We start from the raw sequence: 26,729 nt of genomic DNA, 5'->3' as shown, positions 1-26,729 counted from the left end.
TAGAGGACTCTCTGTGCATTCAAAAGAACTAATGGGGTGTCCCCAATTCAGGAACTAATATCTTCGCTCTAGAGGACTCTCTGTGCATTCAAAAGACAGTCCATTGAGGACCTTTCACTATTTTGAGCTTGTTAAACTGACCATATCATGGAAGAGTAGCTGCAGAACTGCTGAGTAATAATTATTTTTTTAATTTATATTCTACACTGTGGAAATATTAGCAAACAAAGTTTAAATTCTAATTTCCACTAAGTCTAATGAAGCATTAGCAGGGATAGGGGGCAGTTAGTTTTTCCCTTGCATGACGTTGATTAATCACAAACAGGAGCAGTCATGCAGGAAGAGGAAAAAAAAACTCCAACAACTCCAGAAAATGTCAAACCCAGCAGTCAGTGTGGGGGGACGGGGAGTAGAACAGAGCTGTGTGTCATTACAAACACTTCTTGCAGCTCTCCTCTCACACCGCTATCAGCTATGTTCTAACTAACTGCCATGAGAACAGAGCTGCAAGAGGTGTTTGTTACGACACACAGCTCTGCTCTACTTCCTTTCCCCGATTGACGAGAAGTTAAAAGATAAAAACTATGTTTTATTCAGTTCTGCAAAGACTGTTCCTTGATGGGCCAGTTTGATATGCTAAATATGGTGAAAGGTCCTCTTTAAATGGTTAAAGTGTAAAGCTTCATTCCCCAGTGGTGGCCCACACAGATTACAGCCGGTCTCTGGGGAACCGGTTAAGCCCTGGGATAAAATGTAATTTTCTAACAACAAAGATACTAAGGGAGATTTACTAAGCTACAGGCACCAGAAATCTGCCTTAATTTATCCTTAAAAATTAGGCTTCCATGCCCTGTACCATATTTATTACGTCCTTTAGACATGGTTTCAATCACACGCGACACAGGGTGTGGCATATCGGAAAGCGAGTTAAGAATCGTGTGGCTTATATTCAGATTACATCACCTATTGGTTAACTTGGTCAACTAAGTTATGACAACCTTTCGGTGCATGTAAAGTGTTTGATAAATGATTAGATGGTATAGTCTTAAATTTGTACAGACTGTTTTAGTAAATCAGCCCCATTATTCAAAAAAGAATACCTTTTAAGGACTATTAGGGTGGAATTGGTTCGCACCACTGTCAAATTTAGGTAAAATAAGGTAGAAGCAAACTTAAAAAATATGTAGGGAAATGCCGATGTTGATTTAGCGGTTTCCTTATGATCTGTAAAAATAATTGAAATTAATCGAGAACCCAACAGAAGAGTTTGGGTGCATTACACTAGCCTTTAACTGGAAAGGATCATGCCTAGAAACACTGATTTCATCGATTATCAGCCTGATTAGATAAGACGCCATTTACCAGACGAACGAACAAAACGCTTGTTCGTCAGGTGGAATTCATTTTAAACTCATTTAAAAATTATTGGTCTCCGTAGCCCATAGTTCTGTGTAAACAGGTCACATGCTGTCGAGAGCAATGATATCAACGATGCGCGTCTCGAAGAGCAGTCTACCTAAATAAACTAAAGGCTATTGAACGGCAAATGTTTGACAGCCGCGATCGGCCAACAGAAGTGCCGCCTTAGTAATACAATGGAAGTACAGCAATGATCAAAATGGTGAACTCCGGACCTTTCATGGTAGTTCAGATTCCATATACTAAATCCAAAAGCAGTGAACAAACGGGGGGAACCAAAAGTAGAAGACCCTCCCAGTAAAACATGAAGGGCCAGCTTCAGATTTTGGATTTGGTCCTAGAAGCTTCAGGTTATGTCTGCGCGTCCAACTGTGTTTTACGATGCTGGATTTCCTCGCTCCCTTAGAGACTAGAGTAATCATTTTGTAGAAGTAATAGTAATAATCCTAGGTTTATACGGTATAAGGGTTAAGGTGGATCGATGCCTGAAGAGATATCAGAAACACATTAAAAAGATGGTTTTTGCATCTGGGGTTTTTTTTTTTTTAATCAAACATAAAAAAAAACTAGTTTTTACAGTATTTTGAATGTGAACTCATTTTTGCTAGGGTGGATCTGCTGGAGAGACTTGTCTGCATGTCCTGGCTTTAGACCTCACGCACACTGCCGTGCCGTGGGCACTCCACGTGCCGCCGTATGGTGCCTCCATATGGATCCACGTTCGAAAAGGTTTTACTCCCTCAGGAGGACACCTTAAAATTAAAAGCACATCTCCGCTCATTAACCATTTCATCACGATGGTTGAGTACGATGACTGATAAAAGAGATGAAAACTGCATATATGAAATAAATAAAAATATCTGTATGTACGGATACATTCATGTCCCATGAACTGCTAGTATAGTATCTCCTACGTGGTGGATCTAAGGACCTGAACAGCCAGGTTTAGGAATGGCTCTTAGCAAATGAAATGCCCAACAATAAAAGAGTTGCACCAACTTTCCTTTTCCGAAATTGAAAGTTTTTCACCTATCGATGTTGCTCCTACACGGGTAGACAGATCAGCTGGAAGTGGAGCATGGCATTAAGATACGGATCATAATAGGACATGTCAAGAAATCGACAATGTGGCAGCACCTCCTAACCACCATGGCAACAACAATCAAATTGTGCTATAATAAAGAATCCTTCGTAGCCCACACCACCAAATTCATGTGCGAATGCGCAGCCTTGAGACAGCAACCCGGACGCTCATCAGAAGCGTGTGACTGTAATATTAATTTACTGATGTAACAGAGGGTGCGACTTCACGGCAAGTGACCTTCACATCAGAACTGACAAGGGAGCTCGGTCTTTCAACAAATAAAGCTTTTCATGACCAGGAACATCGAGGCGACCAAACATCTCAACAGTCAAGGAACAGAACGTGTTTTCAGAACACTGGCACAGAAATGTTGATTTATCCTTTATGAATGCACACTGAGCGCGTAAACAATGTAAATATCAGCAAAGGGGAAAATAAAGGCCTCACCGAGAGCGCGGAACGGCGTTACACGGTGACATTTCTAAGAAAGAAATTTAAAAAAATATACGGTATATATGTGCAGGAGAGCTGAAATCATCCTTTAACTCTTCGGGATTGCACGACTGCGATAAGATAAGGCGAGCAGCTTGATCAATTGACGATGAAAGCAAATAGTAAACTACGATCCATACAGGTAATGATTATATAGCATAAAAATAAAATTATATAAAGTGATTGCATGAAAACCACAAAAAACACCTGGTGCACAGCGCAGACAGATTATAGGCGTATGATACAACTATATCTATTTACTAACAGACAGGAATTAATGTAAACAAAAGAAGAACCATATTGTCAGAAAACCTTTAATGATGGTCATTAGCAGCATATGTAAGGCTTATGGCCTGAACGCTATAATGGGAGGCGAACGCTAATCAGCTCAGATCAGGAGTAAGGGCGGCACGGTGGCTCAGTGGTTAGCACTGCAGCCTTGCAGCACTGGGGTCCTGGGTTCGAATCCCACCAAGGACAACAACTGCAAGGAGTTTGTATGTTCTCCCCGTGTTTGCGTGGGTTTCCTCTGGGCACTCCGGTTTCCTCCCACATTCCAAAGACATACTGATAGGGAATTTAGATTGTGAGCCCCATCAGGGACAGTGATGATAATGTGTGCAAACTGTAAAGCGCTGCGGAATATGTTAGCGCTATATAAAAATATAAAAATAAAGATTATTATAAAAATAAAGATTATTATTAAGGGACAATGTACACAATGTACCAACCAAAGCAAACTAGCATTTGGCAAGCAACTGCAACAGTTCTCATCCCAAAAAGATCAGGGGTGCAGAAGACTGCTAAAAAGGACAATTCAATAAACCTCTATTTTTTTTCTTTAATAAGTGATTGTGAGTCCTCCCGATACTTGCGATGCAAAGAGATTTATGTTAAAAGTGTACCAGAAAAAAACCCCTCTATATGTTAAATACCCTCCAGGATACGTTTATTTTATGAAAAGGAATACAGTGGTTGCTTATCTGTATTGTACACAGATGGAGCAGAGGTTAGTAGGGCTTCTTTTGTGTTACCCCGGATAAGACATGATATTGCAATGACAAATCCGACATATATATTAATATGGCACACATGAGCGCCGCTCTGCTGCACGCAAGTTTACTTTCCCTGAATGTAAATTTGTTCAAAACGTCAGGGATTTATAACACTACTGGCCTGGGGGTAAAAAAAAAAAAAAAAAAAAAAAAGAGGGGCTGAGGAGGACCACCCGTTCATTTAACCCTTCATCATCTTTGAAACAGGTGGATTAAAAATAAGGAAGGCTTCAAAGGTAATATTTAGATTTTCTACAATCAATATACAGAACCATACACAAGACTCGCTGTATAACTGTATCCCTACAGTCCTTTCCTGTGAATTTCACAGGTGCAAAGGTTCGCTAGATGTATTGAGGGATCCCGCAATCGATGCCAATCCATCCACCGCAGATATTATTCTTGCTCCTGGGCATCCATGGCATGATAAGATACAATAATATATAAGCCCTATAGATGGTCAGACTAGTGGTGCAAAGCCGTACCCTGCAAGTCACATCCTTCGCCAAGCTGCTGGACAACTATCCTGGAAAGGAGCCATAAAAGCAGCATCCATATATTCTTCATGAAAAACATACACTATCGGGGCCCAGAACAACCAGCGGCGTGACTCATAGTAACAGCTCCATCATGATGTTCAGAGATGTTGCCAGCAATAGTGCAATGGGTAAAGGTTGGCACAATTTCGTCGGCACATACAAAAACTTTCGGCTCTTATGAAGAACAGAGTTTGTATGAACATATAGTTTACACTGTAACGAACAATGTATCACAGAATACATGTCACATGAGCAATAGAAGAAGGCACCTAGCCCGGTTATGAAGCATGCCCTGCAGCCTGACTACCATCAAAAGTCACAACAAGGAGCAGTAACCTGTGCCACCAACTACAAGGAGACTATTAACCCCTCACAGTTCACAGGTGTCCTGGAATGCAAGGGTGTAATGCCCACAGCCCTACTGCTGACTGTCTCTACCATGCACACAGTCCTACCGCTGACTGTCTCTACCATTCACACAGCCCTACCGCTGACTGTCTCTACTATGCACACAGCCCTACCGCTGACTGTCTCTACCATGCACACAGCCCTACCGCTGACTGTCTCTACCATGCACACAGCCCTACCGCTGACTGTCTCTACCGTGCACACAGCCCTACCGCTGACTGTCTCTACCGTGCACACAGCCCTACCGCTGACTGTCTCTACCATTCACACAGCCCTACCGCTGACTGTCTCTACCATGCACACAGCCCTACCGCTGACTGTCTCTACCATGCACACAGCCCTACCGCTGACTGTCTCTACCATGCACACAGCCCTACCGCTGACTGTCTCTACCGTGCACACAGCCCTACCGCTGACTGTCTCTACCGTGCACACAGCCCTACCGCTGACTGTCTCTACCTTGCACACAGCCCTACCGCTGACTGTCTCTACCATGCACACAGCCCTACCGCTGACTGTCTCTACCATGCACACAGCCCTACCGCTGACTGTCTCTACCATGCACACAGCCCTACCGCTGACTGTTACTACCATGCACACAGCCCTACCGCTGACTGTCTCTACCATGCACACAGCCCTACCGCTGACTGTCTCTACCGTGCACACAGCCCTACCGCTGACTGTCTCTACCGTGCACACAGCCCTACTGACTGTCTCTACAATGCACAGCCCTACCGCTGACTGTCTCTACCATGCACACAGCCCTACCGCCGACTGTCTCTACCATGCACACAGCCCTACCGCTGACTGTCTCTACCATGCACACAGCCCTACCGCTGACTCTCTACCATGCACACAGCCCTACCGCTGACTGTCTCTACCGTGCACACAGCCCTACCGCTGACTGTCTCTACCATGCACACAGCCCTACCGCTGACTGTCTCTACCATGCACACAGCCCTACCGCTGACTGTCTCTACCATGCACACAGCCCTACCGCTGACTGTCTCTACCATGCACACAGCCCTACTGACTGTCTCTACAATGCACAGCCCTACCGCCGACTGTCTCTACCATGCACACAGCCCTACCGCTGACTGTCTCTACCATGCACACAGCCCTACTGCTGACTGTCCCTACCATGCACACAGCCCTACTGCTGACTGTCCCTACCATGCACACAGCCCTATTGCTGACTGTCTCTACCATGCACACAGCCCTATTGCTGACTGTCTCTACCATGCACACAGCCCTACCGCTGACTGTCTCTACCACGCACACAGCCCTACTGCTGACTGTCCCTACCATGCACACAGCCCTACTGACTGTCTCTACCATGCACACAGCCCTACTGCTGACTGTCCCTACCATGCACACAGCCCTACTGACTGTCTCTACCATGCACACAGCCCTATTGCTGACTGTCTCTACCATGCACACAGCCCTACCGCTGACTGTCTCTACCATGCACACAGCCCTACTGCTGACTGTCCCTACCATGCACACAGCCCTACTGACTGTCTCTACCATGCACACAGCCCTATTGCTGACTGTCTCTACCATGCACACAGCCCTACCGCTGACTGTCTCTACCATGCACACAGCCCTACCGCTGACTGTCTCTACCATGCACACAGCCCTACTGACTGTCTCTACAATGCACAGCCCTACCGCCGACTGTCTCTACCATGCACACAGCCCTACCGCTGACTGTCTCTACCATGCACACAGCCCTACTGCTGACTGTCCCTACCATGCACACAGCCCTACTGCTGACTGTCCCTACCATGCACACAGCCCTACTGACTGTCTCTACCATGCACACAGCCCTATTGCTGACTGTCTCTACCATGCACACAGCCCTACCGCTGACTGTCTCTACCATGCACACAGCCCTACTGCTGACTGTCCCTACCATGCACACAGCCCTACTGACTGTCTCTACCATGCACACAGCCCTATTGCTGACTGTCTCTACCATGCACACAGCCCTACCGCTGACTGTCTCTACCATGCACACAGCCCTACCGCTGACTGTCTCTACCATGCACACAGCCCTACCGCTGACTGTCTCTACCATGCACACAGCCCTACTGCTGACTGTCTCTACCATGCACACTGCCCTACCGCTGACTGTCTCTACCATGCACACAGCCCTACCGCTGACTGTCTCTACCATGCACACAGCCCTACTGACTGTCTCTACAATGCACAGCCCTACCGCCGACTGTCTCTACCATGCACACAGCCCTACCGCTGACTGTCTCTACCATGCACACAGCCCTACTGCTGACTGTCCCTACCATGCACACAGCCCTACTGCTGACTGTCCCTACCATGCACACAGCCCTACTGACTGTCTCTACCATGCACACAGCCCTATTGCTGACTGTCTCTACCATGCACACAGCCCTACCGCTGACTGTCTCTACCATGCACACAGCCCTACTGCTGACTGTCCCTACCATGCACACAGCCCTACTGACTGTCTCTACCATGCACACAGCCCTACTGCTGACCGTCCCTACCATGCACACAGCCCTACTGACTGTCTCTACCATGCACACAGCCCTATTGCTGACTGTCTCTACCATGCACACAGCCCTACCGCTGACTGTCTCTACCATGCACACAGCCCTACTGCTGACTGTCCCTACCATGCACACAGCCCTACTGACTGTCTCTACCATGCACACAGCCCTACTGCTGACTGCCCCTACCATGCACACAGCCCTACTGCTGACTGTCCCTACCATGCACACAGCCCTACTGACTGTCTCTACCATACACACAGCCCTATTGCTGACTGTCTCTACCATGCACACAGCCCTATTGCTGACTGTCTCTACCATGCACACAGCCCTACTGCTGACTGCCCCTACCATGCACACAGCCCTACTGCTGACTGTCCCTACCATGCACACAGCCCTACTGACTGTCTCTACCATACACACAGCCCTATTGCTGACTGTTACTACCATGCACACAGCCCTACCGCTGACTGTCCCTACCATGCACACAGCCCTACTGACTGTCTCTACCATGCACACAGCCCTACTGCTGACTGTCCCTACCATGCACACAGCCCTACTGACTGTCTCTACCATGCACACAGCCCTATTGCTGACTGTCTCTACCATGCACACAGCCCTACCGCTGACTGTCTCTACCATGCACACAGCCCTACTGCTGACTGTCCCTACCATGCACACAGCCCTACTGACTGTCTCTACCATGCACACAGCCCTATTGCTGACTGTCTCTACCATGCACACAGCCCTACCGCTGACTGTCTCTACCATGCACACAGCCCTACTGCTGACTGTCCCTACCATGCACACAGCCCTACTGACTGTCTCTACCATGCACACAGCCCTACTGACTGTCTCTACCATGCACACAGCCCTATTGCTGACTGTCTCTACCATGCACACAGCCCTACTGCTGACTGCCCCTACCATGCACACAGCCCTACTGCTGACTGTCCCTACCATGCACACAGCCCTACTGACTGTCTCTACCATGCACACAGCCCTATTGCTGACTGTCTCTACCATGCACACAGCCCTACTGCTGACTGTCCCTACAATGCTCAGCATGCTTAACCCTTGCACCACAAGAGCACTGCACATATCAGTAGACATAGCAAATAGTAAGAAGCATCTCCAGCCCCCACCGAGCCCATAGAACAAGTGGTGGTCTTACCTTGTTGGAGGCCATCTCACTGACAGAGTGCCTGGTTTGTAAGGTTTCCAGCTGGTCCAAGCACCAGTCCAGCTCCTCCAGGGTCTCGCTGGCCAGTTTTTGATAGGCCTCCTCTGCGAAGAGATAGGGGAAAGGATACTGAGTTTTCAAGCGTTTCACTGGGCTAACATCAAACTCCAGAGGGTCCATGGTGCCATACACTGCCATGCTCGCATGACCAGTGCTCATACATGAGGGATCCTTCATACTGTTACACAAGACTCTCTGGAAAGAAAAAAGTGCCAGTCCCTGACAAGTGCCCTGTGAATGCCTGACTGTGGGGAGAGGATCACTGCTCCGGCGGGCACTCAGAGATCCCAGCAGCCTGGTATACAGCCAGCGTGCTGCTGCCTGCCTACTCCATGCCTCTGCTGGCAGCACTGATGGGGAGGTCTCCTGCGCTCTCCTCTGCAGCAGCCTGAAGCACAGTGCTGGCCATAGTCCTTGTGCTGTGCCTTCAGCTCGCCCAGGAAGAAGCCCAGCTTCAGTGTGGCATCCTGATCACCAGCAGCATCATCCAGGGAGCCCGGCCGCTTCCTCTGAACCAAAACCAAAAGCTGCACCGAGTATATGGAGGAGGGAGAGAAATCCTGGAGTGGAGCAGCCAGCTGGAGCCTCCAGTCACTGCAGAGAGCAGGTCCCACTGTCAGCAGCACAGGCTGGGGGTGTGCACGGAGGCTCAGCACTGTGACCACAGGCGGCACAGCACCCAGGGCTGAGGGTCACTGCCACAAAGGAGGGTCACAGCCACAAAGGAGGGTCACAGCCACAAAGGAGGGTCACAGCCACAAAGGAGGGTCACAGCCACAAAGGAGGGTCACAGCCACAAAGGAGGGTCACAGCCACAAAGGAGGGTCACAGCCACAAAGGAGGGTCACAGCCACAAAGGAGGGTCACAGCCACAAAGGAGGGTCACAGCCACAAAGGAGGGTCACAGCCAGCTGCTGGATGGCATTACTGGAGACATTAGTGTTAGATCTGCTCACATCAATACATGAAAGATTACAGCTGGAAGGTTTCTCCATAGTGTTACAGCCAGTGCCTCTGAAGCCAGCCTAGGGTTAGTATGTAGACTCATCAGCAGTGCTGTGGCCCAGTGCAAGATTCCCCTATATTTTATATATACCCTCCATCCTGGTATACATGGTCCCCTTTCTACAGCTATTCATTACTGTAGAGAAAAAAATAAACCATTATACTGACCAGGGGCTTATATAGAGGTCATGGGGCCCCATAGCAGAAGTTTAAAGCGGTCCCCATAGTCCTCCATATAATATAATGCACCTCCATATTAGTATGATACACAACCCATATGCTTCATATAGTATAATGCGCAGTCCATAGTCAGCCATAAAGTATAATGCACAGCCCGTAGCCCTCCATAAAGTATAATGCACAGCCCGTAGCCCTCCATAAAGTATAATGCACAGCCCATAGTCCTCCATAAAGTATAATGTACGGCCCATAGTCCTCCATAAAGTATAATGCACAGCCCGTAGCCCTCCATAAAGTATAATGCACAGCCCGTAGCCCTCCATAAAGTATAATGCACAGCCCATAGTCCTCCATAAAGTATAATGTACGGCCCATAGTCCTCCATAAAGTATAATGCACAGCCCATAGTCCTCCATAAAGTATAATGCACGGCCCATAGTCCTCCTTCATAAAGTATAATGCACAGCCCATAGTCCTCCATAAAGTATAATGCACGGCCCATAGTCCTCCTTCATAAAGTATAATGCACAGCCCATAGTCCTCCATAAAGTATAATGCACGGCCCATAGTCCTCCTTCATAAAGTATAATGCACGGCCCATAGTCACCCATAAAGTATAAAGCGCAGCAGCCCATAGTCCTCCATAAAGTATAATGCACAGCCCATAGTCCTCCATAAAGTATAATGCACGGCCCATAGTCCTCCATAAAGTATAATGCACGGCCCATAGTCCTCCATAAAGTATAATGCGCAGCAGCCCATAGTCCTCCATATTAGTATAATACACAGCCGATATCCTTCATATAGTATAATGCACAGCCCACAATTATCCATACTAGTATCATACACAACCCATATGCTTCATATAGTATAATGCGTAGCCCATAGTCACCCATAAAGTATAAAGCGCAGCAGCCCATAGTCCTCCATAAAGTATAATACACATCCCATAGTCCTCCATAAAGTATAATGCACGGCCCGTAGTCCTCCATAAAGTATAATGCACAGCCCATAGCCCTCCATAAAGTATAATGCACAGCCCATAGTCCTCCATAAAGTATAAAGCACAGCCCATAGCCCTTCATAAAGTATAATACACGGCCCATAGCCCTCCATAAAGTATAATACACGGCCCATAGCCCTCCATAAAGTATAATGCATGGCCCATAGTCCTCCATAAAGTATAAAGCACAGCCCATAGCCCTCCATAAAGTATAATACACAGCCCATAGCCCTCCATAAAGTATAGTACACGGCCCATAGCCCTCCATAAAGTATAATGCACAGCCCATAGTCCTCCATAAAGTATAATGCACAGCCAAAAGTCCTCCATAAAGTATAATGCACGGCCCATATGCCTCCATAAAGTATAATGCACATCCCATAGTCCTCCATAAAGTATAATGCACATCCCATAGTCCTCCATAAAGTACAATGCACAGCCCGTAGTCCTCCATAAGGTATAATGCACGGCCCATAGTCCTCCATAAAGTATAATGCACGGCCCATAGTCCTCCATAAAGTATAATGCGCGGCCCATAGTCCTCCATTAAGTATAATGCACGGCCCGTAGTCCTCCATAAAGTATAATGCACAGCCCGTAGTCCTCCATAAAGTATAATGCGCAGCCCATAGTCCTCCATTAAGTATAATGCACAGCCCGTAGTCCTCCATAAAGTATAATGCACAGCCCGTAGTCCTCCATAAAGTATAATGCACAGCCCGTAGTCCTCCATAAAGTATAATGCACAGCCCGTAGTCCTCCATAAAGTATAATGCACAGCCCATAGTCCTCCATACAGTATAATGCACAGCCCATAGTCCTCCATCAAGTATAATGCACAGCCCGTAGTCCTCCATAAAGTATAATGTACAGCCCGTAGCCCTCCATAAAGTATAATGCACAGCCCATAGTCCTCCATAAAGTATAATGCACAGCCCGTAGCCCTCCATAAAGTATAATGCACAGCCCGTAGCCCTCCATAAAGTATAATGCACAGCCCATAGTCCTCCATAAAGTATAATGCACGGCCCATAGTCCTCCATAAAGTATAATGCACGGCCCATAGTCCTCCTTCATAAAGTATAATGCACAGCCCATAGTCCTCCATAAAGTATAATGCACGGCCCATAGTCCTCCTTCATAAAGTATAATGCACAGCCCATAGTCAGCCATAAAGTATAATGCACGGCCCATAGTCACCCATAAAGTATAAAGCGCAGCAGCCCATAGTCCTCCATAAAGTATAATGCACAGCCCATAGTCCTCCATAAAGTATAATGCACGGCCCATAGTCCTCCATAAAGTATAATGCACGGCCCATAGTCCTCCATAAAGTATAATGCGCAGCAGCCCATAGTCCTCCATATTAGTATAATACACAGCCGATATCCTTCATATAGTATAATGCACAGCCCACAATTATCCATACTAGTATCATACACAACCCATATGCTTCATATAGTATAATGCGTAGCCCATAGTCACCCATAAAGTATAAAGCGCAGCAGCCCATAGTCCTCCATAAAGTATAATACACATCCCATAGTCCTCCATAAAGTATAATGCACGGCCCATAGTACTCCATAAAGTATAATGCGCAGCAGCCCATAGTCCTCCATATTAGTATAATACACAGCCGATATCCTTCATATAGTATAATGCACAGCCCACAATTATCCATACTAGTATCATACACAACCCATATGCTTCATATAGTATAATGCGTAGCCCATAGTCACCCATAAAGTATAAAGCGCAGCAGCCCATAGTCCTCCATAAAGTATAATACACATCCCATAGTCCTCCATAAAGTATAATGCACGGCCCATAGTCCTCCATAAAGTATAATGCACGGCCCGTAGTCCTCCATAAAGTATAATGCACAGCCCATAGCCCTCCATAAAGTATAATGCACAGCCCATAGTCCTCCATAAAGTATAATGCACGGCCCATAGTCCACCATAAAGTATAATGCACGGCCCGTAGTCCTCCATAAAGTATAATGCACGGCCCAAAGCCCTCCGTAAAGTATAGTACACGGCCCATAGCCCTCCATAAAGTATAATGCACGGCCCATAGCCCTCCATAAAGTATAATGCACGGCCCATAGCCCTCCATAAAGTATAATGCACGGCCCATAGCCCTCCATAAAGTATAATGCACGGCCCATAGCCCTCCATAAAGTATAATGCACGGCCCATAGTCCTCCATAAAGTATAATGCACGGCCCATAGCCCTCCATAAAGTATAATGCATGGCCCATAGCCCTCCATAAAGTATAATGCACGGCCCATAGCCCTCCATAAAGTATAATGCACGGCCCATAGCCCTCCATAAAGTATAATGCACGGCCCATAGTCCTCCATAAAGTATAATGCACGGCCCATATGCCTCCATAAAGTATAATGCACGGCCCATATGCCTCCATAAAGTATAATGCGCAGCAGCCCATAGTCCTCCATATTAGTATAATACACAGCCGATATCCTTCATATAGTATAATGCACAGCCCACAGTTATCCATACTAGTATCATACACAACCCATATGCTTCATATAGTATAATGCATAGCCCATAGTCAGCCATAAAGTATAATGCACGGCCCATAGTCGCCCATAAAGTATAAAGCGCAGCAGCCCATAGTCCTCCATAAAGTATAATGCACATCCCATAGTCCTCCATAAAGTATAATGCACGGCCCGTAGTCCTCCATAAAGTATAATGCACTGCCCATAGCCCTCCATAAAGTATAATGCACGGCCCATAGCCCTCCATAAAGTATAATGCACAGCCCATAGTCCTCCATAAAGTATAATGCACAGCCCATAGCCCTCCATAAAGTATAATACACAGCCCATAGCCCTCCATAAAGTATAATGCACAGCCCATAGTCCTCCATAAAGTATAATACACAGCCCATAGCCCTCCATAAAGTATAATGCACGGCCCATAGTCCTCCATAAAGTATAATGCACAGCCCGTAGTCCTCCATAAAGTATAATGCACAGCCCTTAGTCCTCCATAAAGTATAATGCACGGCCCATAGCCCTCCATACAGTATAATGCACATCCCATAGCCCTCCATAAAGTATAATGCACGGCCCATAGCCCTCCATAAAGTATAATGCACGGCCCATAGTCCTCCATAAAGTATAATGCGCAGCAGCCCATAGTCCTCCATATTAGTATAATACACAGCCGATATCCTTCATATAGTATAATGCACAGCCCACAGTTATCCATACTAGTATCATACACAACCCATATGCTTCATATAGTATAATGCGTATCCCATAGTCAGCCATAAAGTATAAAGCGCAGCAGCCCATAGTCATCCATAAAGTATAATGCACAGCCCATAGTCCTCCATAAAGTATAATGCACGGCCCATAGTCCTCCATAAAGTATAATGCACGGCCCATAGTCCTCCATAAAGTATAATGCACGGCCCATAGCCCTCCATAAAGTATAGTACACAGCCCATAGCCCTCCGTAAAGTATAATACACAGCCCATAGCCCTCCATAAAGTATAATGCACAGCCCATAGTCCTCCATAAAGTATAATACACAGCCCATAGCCCTCCATAAAGTATAATGCACGGCCCATAGTCCTCCATAAAGTATAATGCACAGCCCGTAGTCCTCCATAAAGTATAATGCACAGCCCATAGTCCTCCATAAAGTATAATGCACGGCCCATAGCCCTCCATACAGTATAATGCACAGCCCATAGCCCTCCATAAAGTATAATGCACGGCCCATAGCCCTCCATAAAGTATAATGCACGGCCCATAGTCCTCCATAAATTATAATGCACAGCAGCCCATAGTCCTCCATATTAGTATAATACACAGCCGATATCCTTCATATAGTATAATGCACAGCCCACAGTTATCCATACTAGTATCATACACAACCCATATGCTTCATATAGTATAATGCGTAGCCCATAGTCAGCCATAAAGTATAAAGCGCAGCAGCCCATAGTCCTCCATAAAGTATAATGCACAGCCCATAGTCCTCCATAAAGTATAATGCACGGCCCATAGTCCTCCATAAAGTATAATGCACGGCCCGTAGTCCTCCATAAAGTATAATGCACGGCCCATAGCCCTCCATAAAGTATAGTACACAGCCCATAGCCCTCCATAAAGTATCATGCACGGCCCATAGCCCTCCATAAAGTATAATGCACGGCCCATAGCCCTCCATAAAGTATAATGCACGGCCCATAGCCCTCCATAAAGTATAATGCACGGCCCATAGTCCTCCATGAAGTATAATACTCGGCCCATAGTCCTCCATAAAGTATAATGCACGGCCCATAGCCCTCCATAAAGTATAATGCACGGCCCATAGTCCTCCATAAAGTATAATGCACGGCCCATAGTCCTCCATAAAGTATAATGCGCAGCAGCCCATAGTCCTCCATATTAGTATAATACACAGCCGATATCCTTCATATAGTATAATGCACAGCCCACAGTTATCCATACTAGTATCATACACAACCCATATGCTTCATATAGTATAATGCGTATCCCATAGTCAGCCATAAAGTATAAAGCGCAGCAGCCCATAGTCGTCCATAAAGTATAATGCACAGCCCATAGTCCTCCATAAAGTATAATGCACGGCCCATAGTCCTCCATAAAGTATAATGCACGGCCCATAGTCCTCCATAAAGTATAATGCACGGCCCATAGCCCTCCATAAAGTATAGTACACAGCCCATAGCCCTCCGTAAAGTATAATACACAGCCCATAGCCCTCCATAAAGTATAATGCACAGCCCATAGTCCTCCATAAAGTATAATACACAGCCCATAGCCCTCCATAAAGTATAATGCACGGCCCATAGTCCTCCATAAAGTATAATGCACAGCCCGTAATCCTCCATAAAGTATAATGCACAGCCCATAGTCCTCCATAAAGTATAATGCACGGCCCATAGCCCTCCATACAGTATAATGCACAGCCCATAACCCTCCATAAAGTATAATGCACGGCCCATAGCCCTCCATAAAGTATAATGCACGGCCCATAGTCCTCCATAAATTATAATGCACAGCAGCCCATAGTCCTCCATATTAGTATAATACACAGCCGATATCCTTCATATAGTATAATGCACAGCCCACAGTTATCCATACTAGTATCATACACAACCCATATGCTTCATATAGTATAATGCGTAGCCCATAGTCAGCCATAAAGTATAAAGCGCAGCAGCCCATAGTCCTCCATAAAGTATAATGCACAGCCCATAGTCCTCCATAAAGTATAATGCACGGCCCATAGTCCTCCATAAAGTATAATGCACGGCCCGTAGTCCTCCATAAAGTATAATGCACGGCCCATAGCCCTCCATAAAGTATAGTACACAGCCCATAGCCCTCCATAAAGTATCATGCACGGCCCATAGCCCTCCATAAAGTATAATGCACGGCCCATAGCCCTCCATAAAGTATAATGCACGGCCCATAGCCCTCCATAAAGTATAATGCACGGCCCATAGTCCTCCATAAAGTATAATGCTCGGCCCATAGTCCTCCATAAAGTATAATGCACGGCCCATAGCCCTCCATAAAGTATAATGCACGGCCCATAGTCCTCCATAAAGTATAATGCACGGCCCATAGTCCTCCATAAAGTATAATGCGCAGCAGCCCATAGTCCTCCATATTAGTATAATACACAGCCGATATCCTTCATATAGTATAATGCACAGCCCACAGTTATCCATACTAGTATCATACACAACCCATGTGCTTCATATACTATAATGCGTAGCCCATAGTCAGCCATAAAGTATAATGCACGGCCCATAGTCCTCCAGAAAGTATAATGCACGGCCCATCGTCCTCCATAAAGTATAATGCACGGCCCATAGTCCTCCATAAAGTATAATGCACAGCCCATAGTCCTCCATAAAGTATAATGCACAGCCCGTAGTCCTCCAGAAAGTATAATGCACGGCCCATCGTCCTCCATAAAGTAAAAAGCACGGCCCATAGTCCTCCATAAAGTATAATGCACGGCCCATCGTCCTCCATAAAGTATAATGCACGGCCCATAGTCCTCCATAAAGTATAAAGCACGGCCCATAGTCCTCCATAAAGTATAATGCACAGCCCGTAGTCCTCCATAAAGTATAATGCACGGCCCATAGCCCTCCGTAAAGTATAGTACACAGCCCATAGCCCTCCATAAAGTATAATGCACGGCCCATAGCCCTCCATAAAGTATAATGCACGGCCCATAGTCCTCCATAAAGTATAATGCACGGCCCATAGCCCTCCATAAAGTATAATGCACGGCCCATAGCCCTCCATAAAGTATAATGCACGGCCCATAGTCCTCCATAAAGTATAATGCACGGCCCATAGCCCTCCGTAAAGTATAGTACACAGCCGATAGCCCTCCATAAAGAATAATGCACAGCCCATAGTCCTCCATAAAGTATAATGCACAGCCCGTAGTCCTCCAGAAAGTATAATGCACGGCCCATCGTCCTCCATAAAGTATAAAGCACGGCCCATAGTCCTCCATAAAGTATAATGCACGGCCCATCGTCCTCCATAAAGTATAATGCACGGCCCATAGTCCTCCATAAAGTATAAAGCACGGCCCATAGTCCTCCATAAAGTATAATGCACAGCCCGTAGTCCTCCATAAAGTATAATGCACGGCCCATAGCCCTCCGTAAAGTATAGTACACAGCCCACAGCCCTCCATAAAGTATAATGCACGGCCCATAGCCCTCCATAAAGTATAATGCACGGCCCATAGCCCTCCATAAAGTATAATGCACGGCCCATAGCCCTCCATAAAGTATAATGCACGGCCCATAGTCCTCCATAAAGTATAATGCTCGGCCCATAGTCCTCCATAAAGTATAATGCACGGCCCATAGCCCTCCATAAAGTATAATGCACGGCCCATAGTCCTCCATAAAGTATAGTACACAGCCCATAGCCCTCCATAAAGTATCATGCACGGCCCATAGCCCTCCATAAAGTATAATGCACGGCCCATAGCCCTCCATAAAGTATAATGCACGGCCCATAGCCCTCCATAAAGTATAATGCGCAGCAGCCCATAGTCCTCCATATTAGTATAATACACAGCCGATATCCTTCATATAGTATAATGCACAGCCCACAGTTATCCATACTAGTATCATACACAACCCATATGCTTCATATAGTATAATGCATAGCCCATAGTCAGCCATAAAGTATAATGCACGGCCCACAGTCACCCATAAAGTATAAAGCGCAGCAGCCCATAGTCCTCCATAAAGTATAATGCACATCCCATAGTCCTCCATAAAGTATAATGCACAGCCCATAGTCCTCCATAAAGTATAATGCACGGCCCATAGTCCTCCATAAAGTATAATGCACGGCCCGTAGTCCTCCATAAAGTATAATGCACGGCCCATAGCCCTCCATAAAGTATAGTACACAGCCCATAGCCCTCCATAAAGTATCATGCACGGCCCATAGCCCTCCATAAAGTATAATGCACGGCCCATAGCCCTCCATAAAGTATAATGCACGGCCCATAGCCCTCCATAAAGTATAATGCACGGCCCATAGTCCTCCATAAAGTATAATGCTCGGCCCATAGTCCTCCATAAAGTATAATGCACGGCCCATAGCCCTCCATAAAGTATAATGCACGGCCCATAGTCCTCCATAAAGTATAATGCACGGCCCATAGTCCTCCATAAAGTATAATGCGCAGCAGCCCATAGTCCTCCATATTAGTATAATACACAGCCGATATCCTTCATATAGTATAATGCACAGCCCACAGTTATCCATACTAGTATCATACACAACCCATGTGCTTCATATACTATAATGCGTAGCCCATAGTCAGCCATAAAGTATAATGCACGGCCCATAGTCCTCCAGAAAGTATAATGCACGGCCCATCGTCCTCCATAAAGTATAATGCACGGCCCATAGTCCTCCATAAAGTATAATGCACAGCCCATAGTCCTCCATAAAGTATAATGCACAGCCCGTAGTCCTCCAGAAAGTATAATGCACGGCCCATCGTCCTCCATAAAGTAAAAAGCACGGCCCATAGTCCTCCATAAAGTATAATGCACGGCCCATCGTCCTCCATAAAGTATAATGCACGGCCCATAGTCCTCCATAAAGTATAAAGCACGGCCCATAGTCCTCCATAAAGTATAATGCACAGCCCGTAGTCCTCCATAAAGTATAATGCACAGCCCGTAGTCCTCCATAAAGTATAATGCACGGCCCATAGCCCTCCGTAAAGTATAGTACACAGCCCATAGCCCTCCATAAAGTATAATGCACGGCCCATAGCCCTCCATAAAGTATAATGCACGGCCCATAGTCCTCCATAAAGTATAATGCACGGCCCATAGCCCTCCATAAAGTATAATGCACGGCCCATAGCCCTCCATAAAGTATAATGCACGGCCCATAGTCCTCCATAAAGTATAATGCACGGCCCATAGCCCTCCGTAAAGTATAGTACACAGCCCATAGCCCTCCATAAAGAATAATGCACAGCCCATAGTCCTCCATAAAGTATAATGCACAGCCCGTAGTCCTCCAGAAAGTATAATGCACGGCCCATCGTCCTCCATAAAGTATAAAGCACGGCCCATAGTCCTCCATAAAGTATAATGCACGGCCCATCGTCCTCCATAAAGTATAATGCACGGCCCATAGTCCTCCATAAAGTATAAAGCACGGCCCATAGTCCTCCATAAAGTATAATGCACAGCCCGTAGTCCTCCATAAAGTATAATGCACGGCCCATAGCCCTCCGTAAAGTATAGTACACAGCCCACAGCCCTCCATAAAGTATAATGCACGGCCCATAGCCCTCCATAAAGTATAATGCACGGCCCATAGCCCTCCATAAAGTATAATGCACGGCCCATAGCCCTCCATAAAGTATAATGCACGGCCCATAGCCCTCCATAAAGTATAATGCACGGCCCATAGCCCTCCATAAAGTATAATGCACGGCCCATAGCCCTCCATAAAGAATAATGCACGGCCCATAGCCCTCCATAAAGTATAATGCACGGCCCATAGCCCTCCATAAAGTATAATGCACGGCCCATAGTCCTCCATAAAGTATAATGCACGGCCCATAGCCCTCCATAAAGTATAATGCACGGCCCATAGCCCTCCATAAAGTATAATGCACGGCCCATAGCCCTCCATAAAGTATAATGCGCAGCAGCCCATAGTCCTCCATATTAGTATAATACACAGCCGATATCCTTCATATAGTATAATGCACAGCCCACAGTTATCCATACTAGTATCATACACAACCCATATGCTTCATATAGTATAATGCATAGCCCATAGTCAGCCATAAAGTATAATGCACGGCCCACAGTCACCCATAAAGTATAAAGCGCAGCAGCCCATAGTCCTCCATAAAGTATAATGCACATCCCATAGTCCTCCATAAAGTATAATGCACGGCCCGTAGTCCTCCATAAAGTATAATGCACGGCCCATAGCCCTCCATAAAGTATAATGCACAGCCCATAGCCCTCCATAAAGTATAATGCACAGCCCATAGTCCTCCATAAAGTATAATGCACAGCCCATAGTCCTCCATAAAGTATAATGCACGGCCCATAGTCCTCCTTCATAAAGTATAATGCACAGCCCATAGTCCTCCATAAAGTATAATGCACGGCCCATAGTCCTCCATAAAGTATAATGCACAGCCCATAGTCCTCCATAAAGTATAATGCACGGCCCATAGTCCTCCTTCATAAAGTATAATGCACAGCCCATAGTCCTCCATAAAGTATAATGCACGGCCCATAGTCCTCCTTCATAAAGTATAATGCACAGCCCATAGTCAGCCATAAAGTATAATGCACGGCCCATAGTCACCCATAAAGTATAAAGCGCAGCAGCCCATAGTCCTCCATAAAGTATAATGCACAGCCCATAGTCCTCCATAAAGTATAATGCACGGCCCATAGTCCTCCATAAAGTATAATGCACGGCCCATAGTCCTCCATAAAGTATAATGCGCAGCAGCCCATAGTCCTCCATATTAGTATGATACACAGCCGATATCCTTCATATAGTATAATGCACAGCCCACAATTATCCATACTAGTATCATACACAACCCATATGCTTCATATAGTATAATGCGTAGCCCATAGTCACCCATAAAGTATAAAGCGCAGCAGCCCATAGTCCTCCATAAAGTATAATACACATCCAATAGTCCTCCATAAAGTATAATGCACGGCCCATAGTCCTCCATAAAGTATAATGCACGGCCCGTAGTCCTCCATAAAGTATAATGCACAGCCCATAGCCCTCCATAAAGTATAATGCACAGCCCATAGTCCTCCATAAAGTATAATGCACGGCCCATAGCCCTCCATAAAGTATAATGCACGGCCCATAGCCCTCCATAAAGTATAATGCACGGCCCATAGCCCTCCATAAAGTATAATGCACGGCCCATAGTCCTCCATAAAGTATAATGCACGGCCCATAGTCCTCCATAAAGTATAAAGCACGTCCCATAGTCCTCCATAAAGTATAATGCACAGCCAATAGTCCTCCATAAAGTATAATGCACAGCCCGTAGTCCTCCATAAAGTATAATACACATCCCATAGCCCTCCATAAAGTATAATGCACAGCCCATAGCCCTCCATAAAATATAATGCACGGCCCATAGTCCTCCATAAAGTATAATGCACGGCCCATAGCCCTCCATAAAGTATAATGCACGGCCAATAGTCCTCCATAAAGTATAATGCACGGCCCATAGTCCTCCATAAAGTATAATGCGCAGCAGCCCATAGTCCTCCATATTAGTATAATACACAGCCGATATCCTTCATATAGTATAATGCGTAGCCCATAGTCAGCCATAAAGTATAATGCACGGCCCATCGTCCTCCATAAAGTATAATACACGGCCCATAGTCCTCCATAAAGTATAATGCACAGCCCGTAGTCCTCCATACAGTATAATGCGCAGCCCATAGTCCTCCATACAGTATAATGCGCAGCCCATAGCCCTCCATAAAGTATCATGCACGGCCCATAGCCCTCCATAAAGTATAATGCACGGCCCATAGTCCTCCATAAAGTATAATGCACGGCCCATAGTCCTCCAAAAAGTATAATGCACGGCCCATAGTCCTCCATAAAGTATAATGCGCAGCAGCCCATAGTCCTCCATATTAGTATGATACACAGCCGATATCCTTCATATAGTATAATGCACAGCCCACAGTTATCCATACTAGTATCATACACAACCCATATGCTTCATATAGTATAATGCGTATCCCATAGTCAGCCATAAAGTATAAAGCGCAGCAGCCCATAGTCGTCCATAAAGTATAATGCACAGCCCATAGTCCTCCATAAAGTATAATGCACGGCCCATAGTCCTCCATAAAGTATAATGCACGGCCCATAGTCCTCCATAAAGTATAATGCACGGCCCATAGCCCTCCATAAAGTATAGTACACAGCCCATAGCCCTCCGTAAAGTATAATACACAGCCCATAGCCCTCCATAAAGTATAATGCACAGCCCATAGTCCTCCATAAAGTATAATACACAGCCCATAGCCCTCCATAAAGTATAATGCACGGCCCATAGTCCTCCATAAAGTATAATGCACAGCCCGTAATCCTCCATAAAGTATAATGCACAGCCCATAGTCCTCCATAAAGTATAATGCACGGCCCATAGCCCTCCATACAGTATAATGCACAGCCCATAGCCCTCCATAAAGTATAATGCACGGCCCATAGCCCTCCATAAAGTATAATGCACGGCCCATAGTCCTCCATAAATTATAATGCACAGCAGCCCATAGTCCTCCATATTAGTATAATACACAGCCGATATCCTTCATATAGTATAATGCACAGCCCACAGTTATCCATACTAGTATCATACACAACCCATATGCTTCATATAGTATAATGCGTAGCCCATAGTCAGCCATAAAGTATAAAGCGCAGCAGCCCATAGTCCTCCATAAAGTATAATGCACAGCCCATAGTCCTCCATAAAGTATAATGCACGGCCCATAGTCCTCCATAAAGTATAATGCACGGCCCGTAGTCCTCCATAAAGTATAATGCACGGCCCATAGCCCTCCATAAAGTATAGTACACAGCCCATAGCCCTCCATAAAGTATCATGCACGGCCCATAGCCCTCCATAAAGTATAATGCACGGCCCATAGCCCTCCATAAAGTATAATGCACGGCCCATAGGCCTCCATAAAGTATAATGCACGGCCCATAGTCCTCCATAAAGTATAATGCTCGGCCCATAGTCCTCCATAAAGTATAATGCACGGCCCATAGCCCTCCATAAAGTATAATGCACGGCCCATAGTCCTCCATAAAGTATAATGCACGGCCCATAGTCCTCCATAAAGTATAATGCGCAGCAGCCCATAGTCCTCCATATTAGTATAATACACAGCCGATATCCTTCATATAGTATAATGCACAGCCCACAGTTATCCATACTAGTATCATACACAACCCATGTGCTTCATATACTATAATGCGTAGCCCATAGTCAGCCATAAAGTATAATGCACGGCCCATAGTCCTCCAGAAAGTATAATGCACGGCCCATCGTCCTCCATAAAGTATAATGCACGGCCCATAGTCCTCCATAAAGTATAATGCACAGCCCATAGTCCTCCATAAAGTATAATGCACAGCCCGTAGTCCTCCAGAAAGTATAATGCACGGCCCATCGTCCTCCATAAAGTAAAAAGCACGGCCCATAGTCCTCCATAAAGTATAATGCACGGCCCATCGTCCTCCATAAAGTATAATGCACGGCCCATAGTCCTCCATAAAGTATAAAGCACGGCCCATAGTCCTCCATAAAGTATAATGCACAGCCCGTAGTCCTCCATAAAGTATAATGCACGGCCCATAGCCCTCCGTAAAGTATAGTACACAGCCCATAGCCCTCCATAAAGTATAATGCACGGCCCATAGCCCTCCATAAAGTATAATGCACGGCCCATAGCCCTCCATAAAGTATAATGCACGGCCCATAGCCCTCCATAAAGTATAATGCACGGCCCATAGCCCTCCATAAAGTATAATGCACGGCCCATAGCCCTCCATAAAGTATAATGCACGGCCCATAGCCCTCCATAAAGTATAATGCACGGCCCATAGTCCTCCATAAAGTATAATGCACGGCCCATAGCCCTCCGTAAAGTATAGTACACAGCCCATAGCCCTCCATAAAGAATAATGCACAGCCCATAGTCCTCCATAAAGTATAATGCACAGCCCGTAGTCCTCCAGAAAGTATAATGCACGGCCCATCGTCCTCCATAAAGTATAAAGCACGGCCCATAGTCCTCCATAAAGTATAATGCACGGCCCATCGTCCTCCATAAAGTATAATGCACGGCCCATAGTCCTCCATAAAGTATAAAGCACGGCCCATAGTCCTCCATAAAGTATAATGCACAGCCCGTAGTCCTCCATAAAGTATAATGCACGGCCCATAGCCCTCCGTAAAGTATAGTACACAGCCCACAGCCCTCCATAAAGTATAATGCACGGCCCATAGCCCTCCATAAAGTATAATGCACGGCCCATAGCCCTCCATAAAGTATAATGCACGGCCCATAGCCCTCCATAAAGTATAATGCACGGCCCATAGCCCTCCATAAAGTATAATGCACGGCCCATAGCCCTCCATAAAGTATAATGCACGGCCCATAGCCCTCCATAAAGAATAATGCACGGCCCATAGCCCTCCATAAAGTATAATGCACGGCCCATAGCCCTCCATAAAGTATAATGCACGGCCCATAGTCCTCCATAAAGTATAATGCACGGCCCATAGCCCTCCATAAAGTATAATGCACGGCCCATAGCCCTCCATAAAGTATAATGCACGGCCCATAGCCCTCCATAAAGTATAATGCGCAGCAGCCCATAGTCCTCCATATTAGTATAATACACAGCCGATATCCTTCATATAGTATAATGCACAGCCCACAGTTATCCATACTAGTATCATACACAACCCATATGCTTCATATAGTATAATGCATAGCCCATAGTCAGCCATAAAGTATAATGCACGGCCCACAGTCACCCATAAAGTATAAAGCGCAGCAGCCCATAGTCCTCCATAAAGTATAATGCACATCCCATAGTCCTCCATAAAGTATAATGCACGGCCCGTAGTCCTCCATAAAGTATAATGCACGGCCCATAGCCCTCCATAAAGTATAATGCACAGCCCATAGCCCTCCATAAAGTATAATGCACAGCCCATAGTCCTCCATAAAGTATAATGCACAGCCCATAGTCCTCCATAAAGTATAATGCACGGCCCATAGTCCTCCTTCATAAAGTATAATGCACAGCCCATAGTCCTCCATAAAGTATAATGCACGGCCCATAGTCCTCCATAAAGTATAATGCACAGCCCATAGTCCTCCATAAAGTATAATGCACGGCCCATAGTCCTCCTTCATAAAGTATAATGCACAGCCCATAGTCCTCCATAAAGTATAATGCACGGCCCATAGTCCTCCTTCATAAAGTATAATGCACAGCCCATAGTCAGCCATAAAGTATAATGCACGGCCCATAGTCACCCATAAAGTATAAAGCGCAGCAGCCCATAGTCCTCCATAAAGTATAATGCACAGCCCATAGTCCTCCATAAAGTATAATGCACGGCCCATAGTCCTCCATAAAGTATAATGCACGGCCCATAGTCCTCCATAAAGTATAATGCGCAGCAGCCCATAGTCCTCCATATTAGTATGATACACAGCCGATATCCTTCATATAGTATAATGCACAGCCCACAATTATCCATACTAGTATCATACACAACCCATATGCTTCATATAGTATAATGCGTAGCCCATAGTCACCCATAAAGTATAAAGCGCAGCAGCCCATAGTCCTCCATAAAGTATAATACACATCCCATAGTCCTCCATAAAGTATAATGCACGGCCCATAGTCCTCCATAAAGTATAATGCACGGCCCGTAGTCCTCCATAAAGTATAATGCACAGCCCATAGCCCTCCATAAAGTATAATGCACAGCCCATAGTCCTCCATAAAGTATAATGCACGGCCCATAGCCCTCCATAAAGTATAATGCACGGCCCATAGCCCTCCATAAAGTATAATGCACGGCCCATAGCCCTCCATAAAGTATAATGCACGGCCCATAGTCCTCCATAAAGTATAATGCACGGCCCATAGTCCTCCATAAAGTATAAAGCACGTCCCATAGTCCTCCATAAAGTATAATGCACAGCCAATAGTCCTCCATAAAGTATAATGCACAGCCCGTAGTCCTCCATAAAGTATAATGCACATCCCATAGCCCTCCATAAAGTATAATGCACAGCCCATAGCCCTCCATAAAATATAATGCACGGCCCATAGTCCTCCATAAAGTATAATGCACGGCCCATAGCCCTCCATAAAGTATAATGCACGGCCAATAGTCCTCCATAAAGTATAATGCACGGCCCATAGTCCTCCATAAAGTATAATGCGCAGCAGCCCATAGTCCTCCATATTAGTATAATACACAGCCGATATCCTTCATATAGTATAATGCGTAGCCCATAGTCAGCCATAAAGTATAATGCACGGCCCATCGTCCTCCATAAAGTATAATACACGGCCCATAGTACTCCATAAAGTATAATGCACAGCCCGTAGTC

The 26,729-nt window shown here is 45.8% G+C and overlaps 1 protein-coding gene across 10 annotated transcripts in view; it reads right to left on the bottom strand.

Annotated features, from left to right (window-relative positions):
• LOC141097192 (3',5'-cyclic-AMP phosphodiesterase 4D) overlaps window positions 1-26,729 on the bottom strand; it is a 1,243,227-nt gene that overhangs the window by 80,762 nt on the left and 1,135,736 nt on the right. For all 10 annotated transcript variants that reach the window (XM_073584285.1, XM_073584286.1, XM_073584291.1 and 7 more), the window contains one exon: window positions 8,703-8,815. In XM_073584285.1, coding sequence (XP_073440386.1) covers window positions 8,703-8,815 — 113 coding nt within the window. The remainder of the gene's footprint in view (window positions 1-8,702; window positions 8,816-26,729) is intronic.

Source organism: Dendrobates tinctorius, unplaced genomic scaffold, assembly GCF_039654945.1.
Source record: "Dendrobates tinctorius isolate UK_male_01 unplaced genomic scaffold, ASM3965494v1 ptg000083l, whole genome shotgun sequence".
NCBI lineage: Eukaryota > Metazoa > Chordata > Amphibia > Anura > Dendrobatidae > Dendrobates > Dendrobates tinctorius.
The sequence above is the reverse complement of the archived record's forward strand: the minus strand, read 5'-3'. Positions and strand labels throughout refer to the sequence as shown.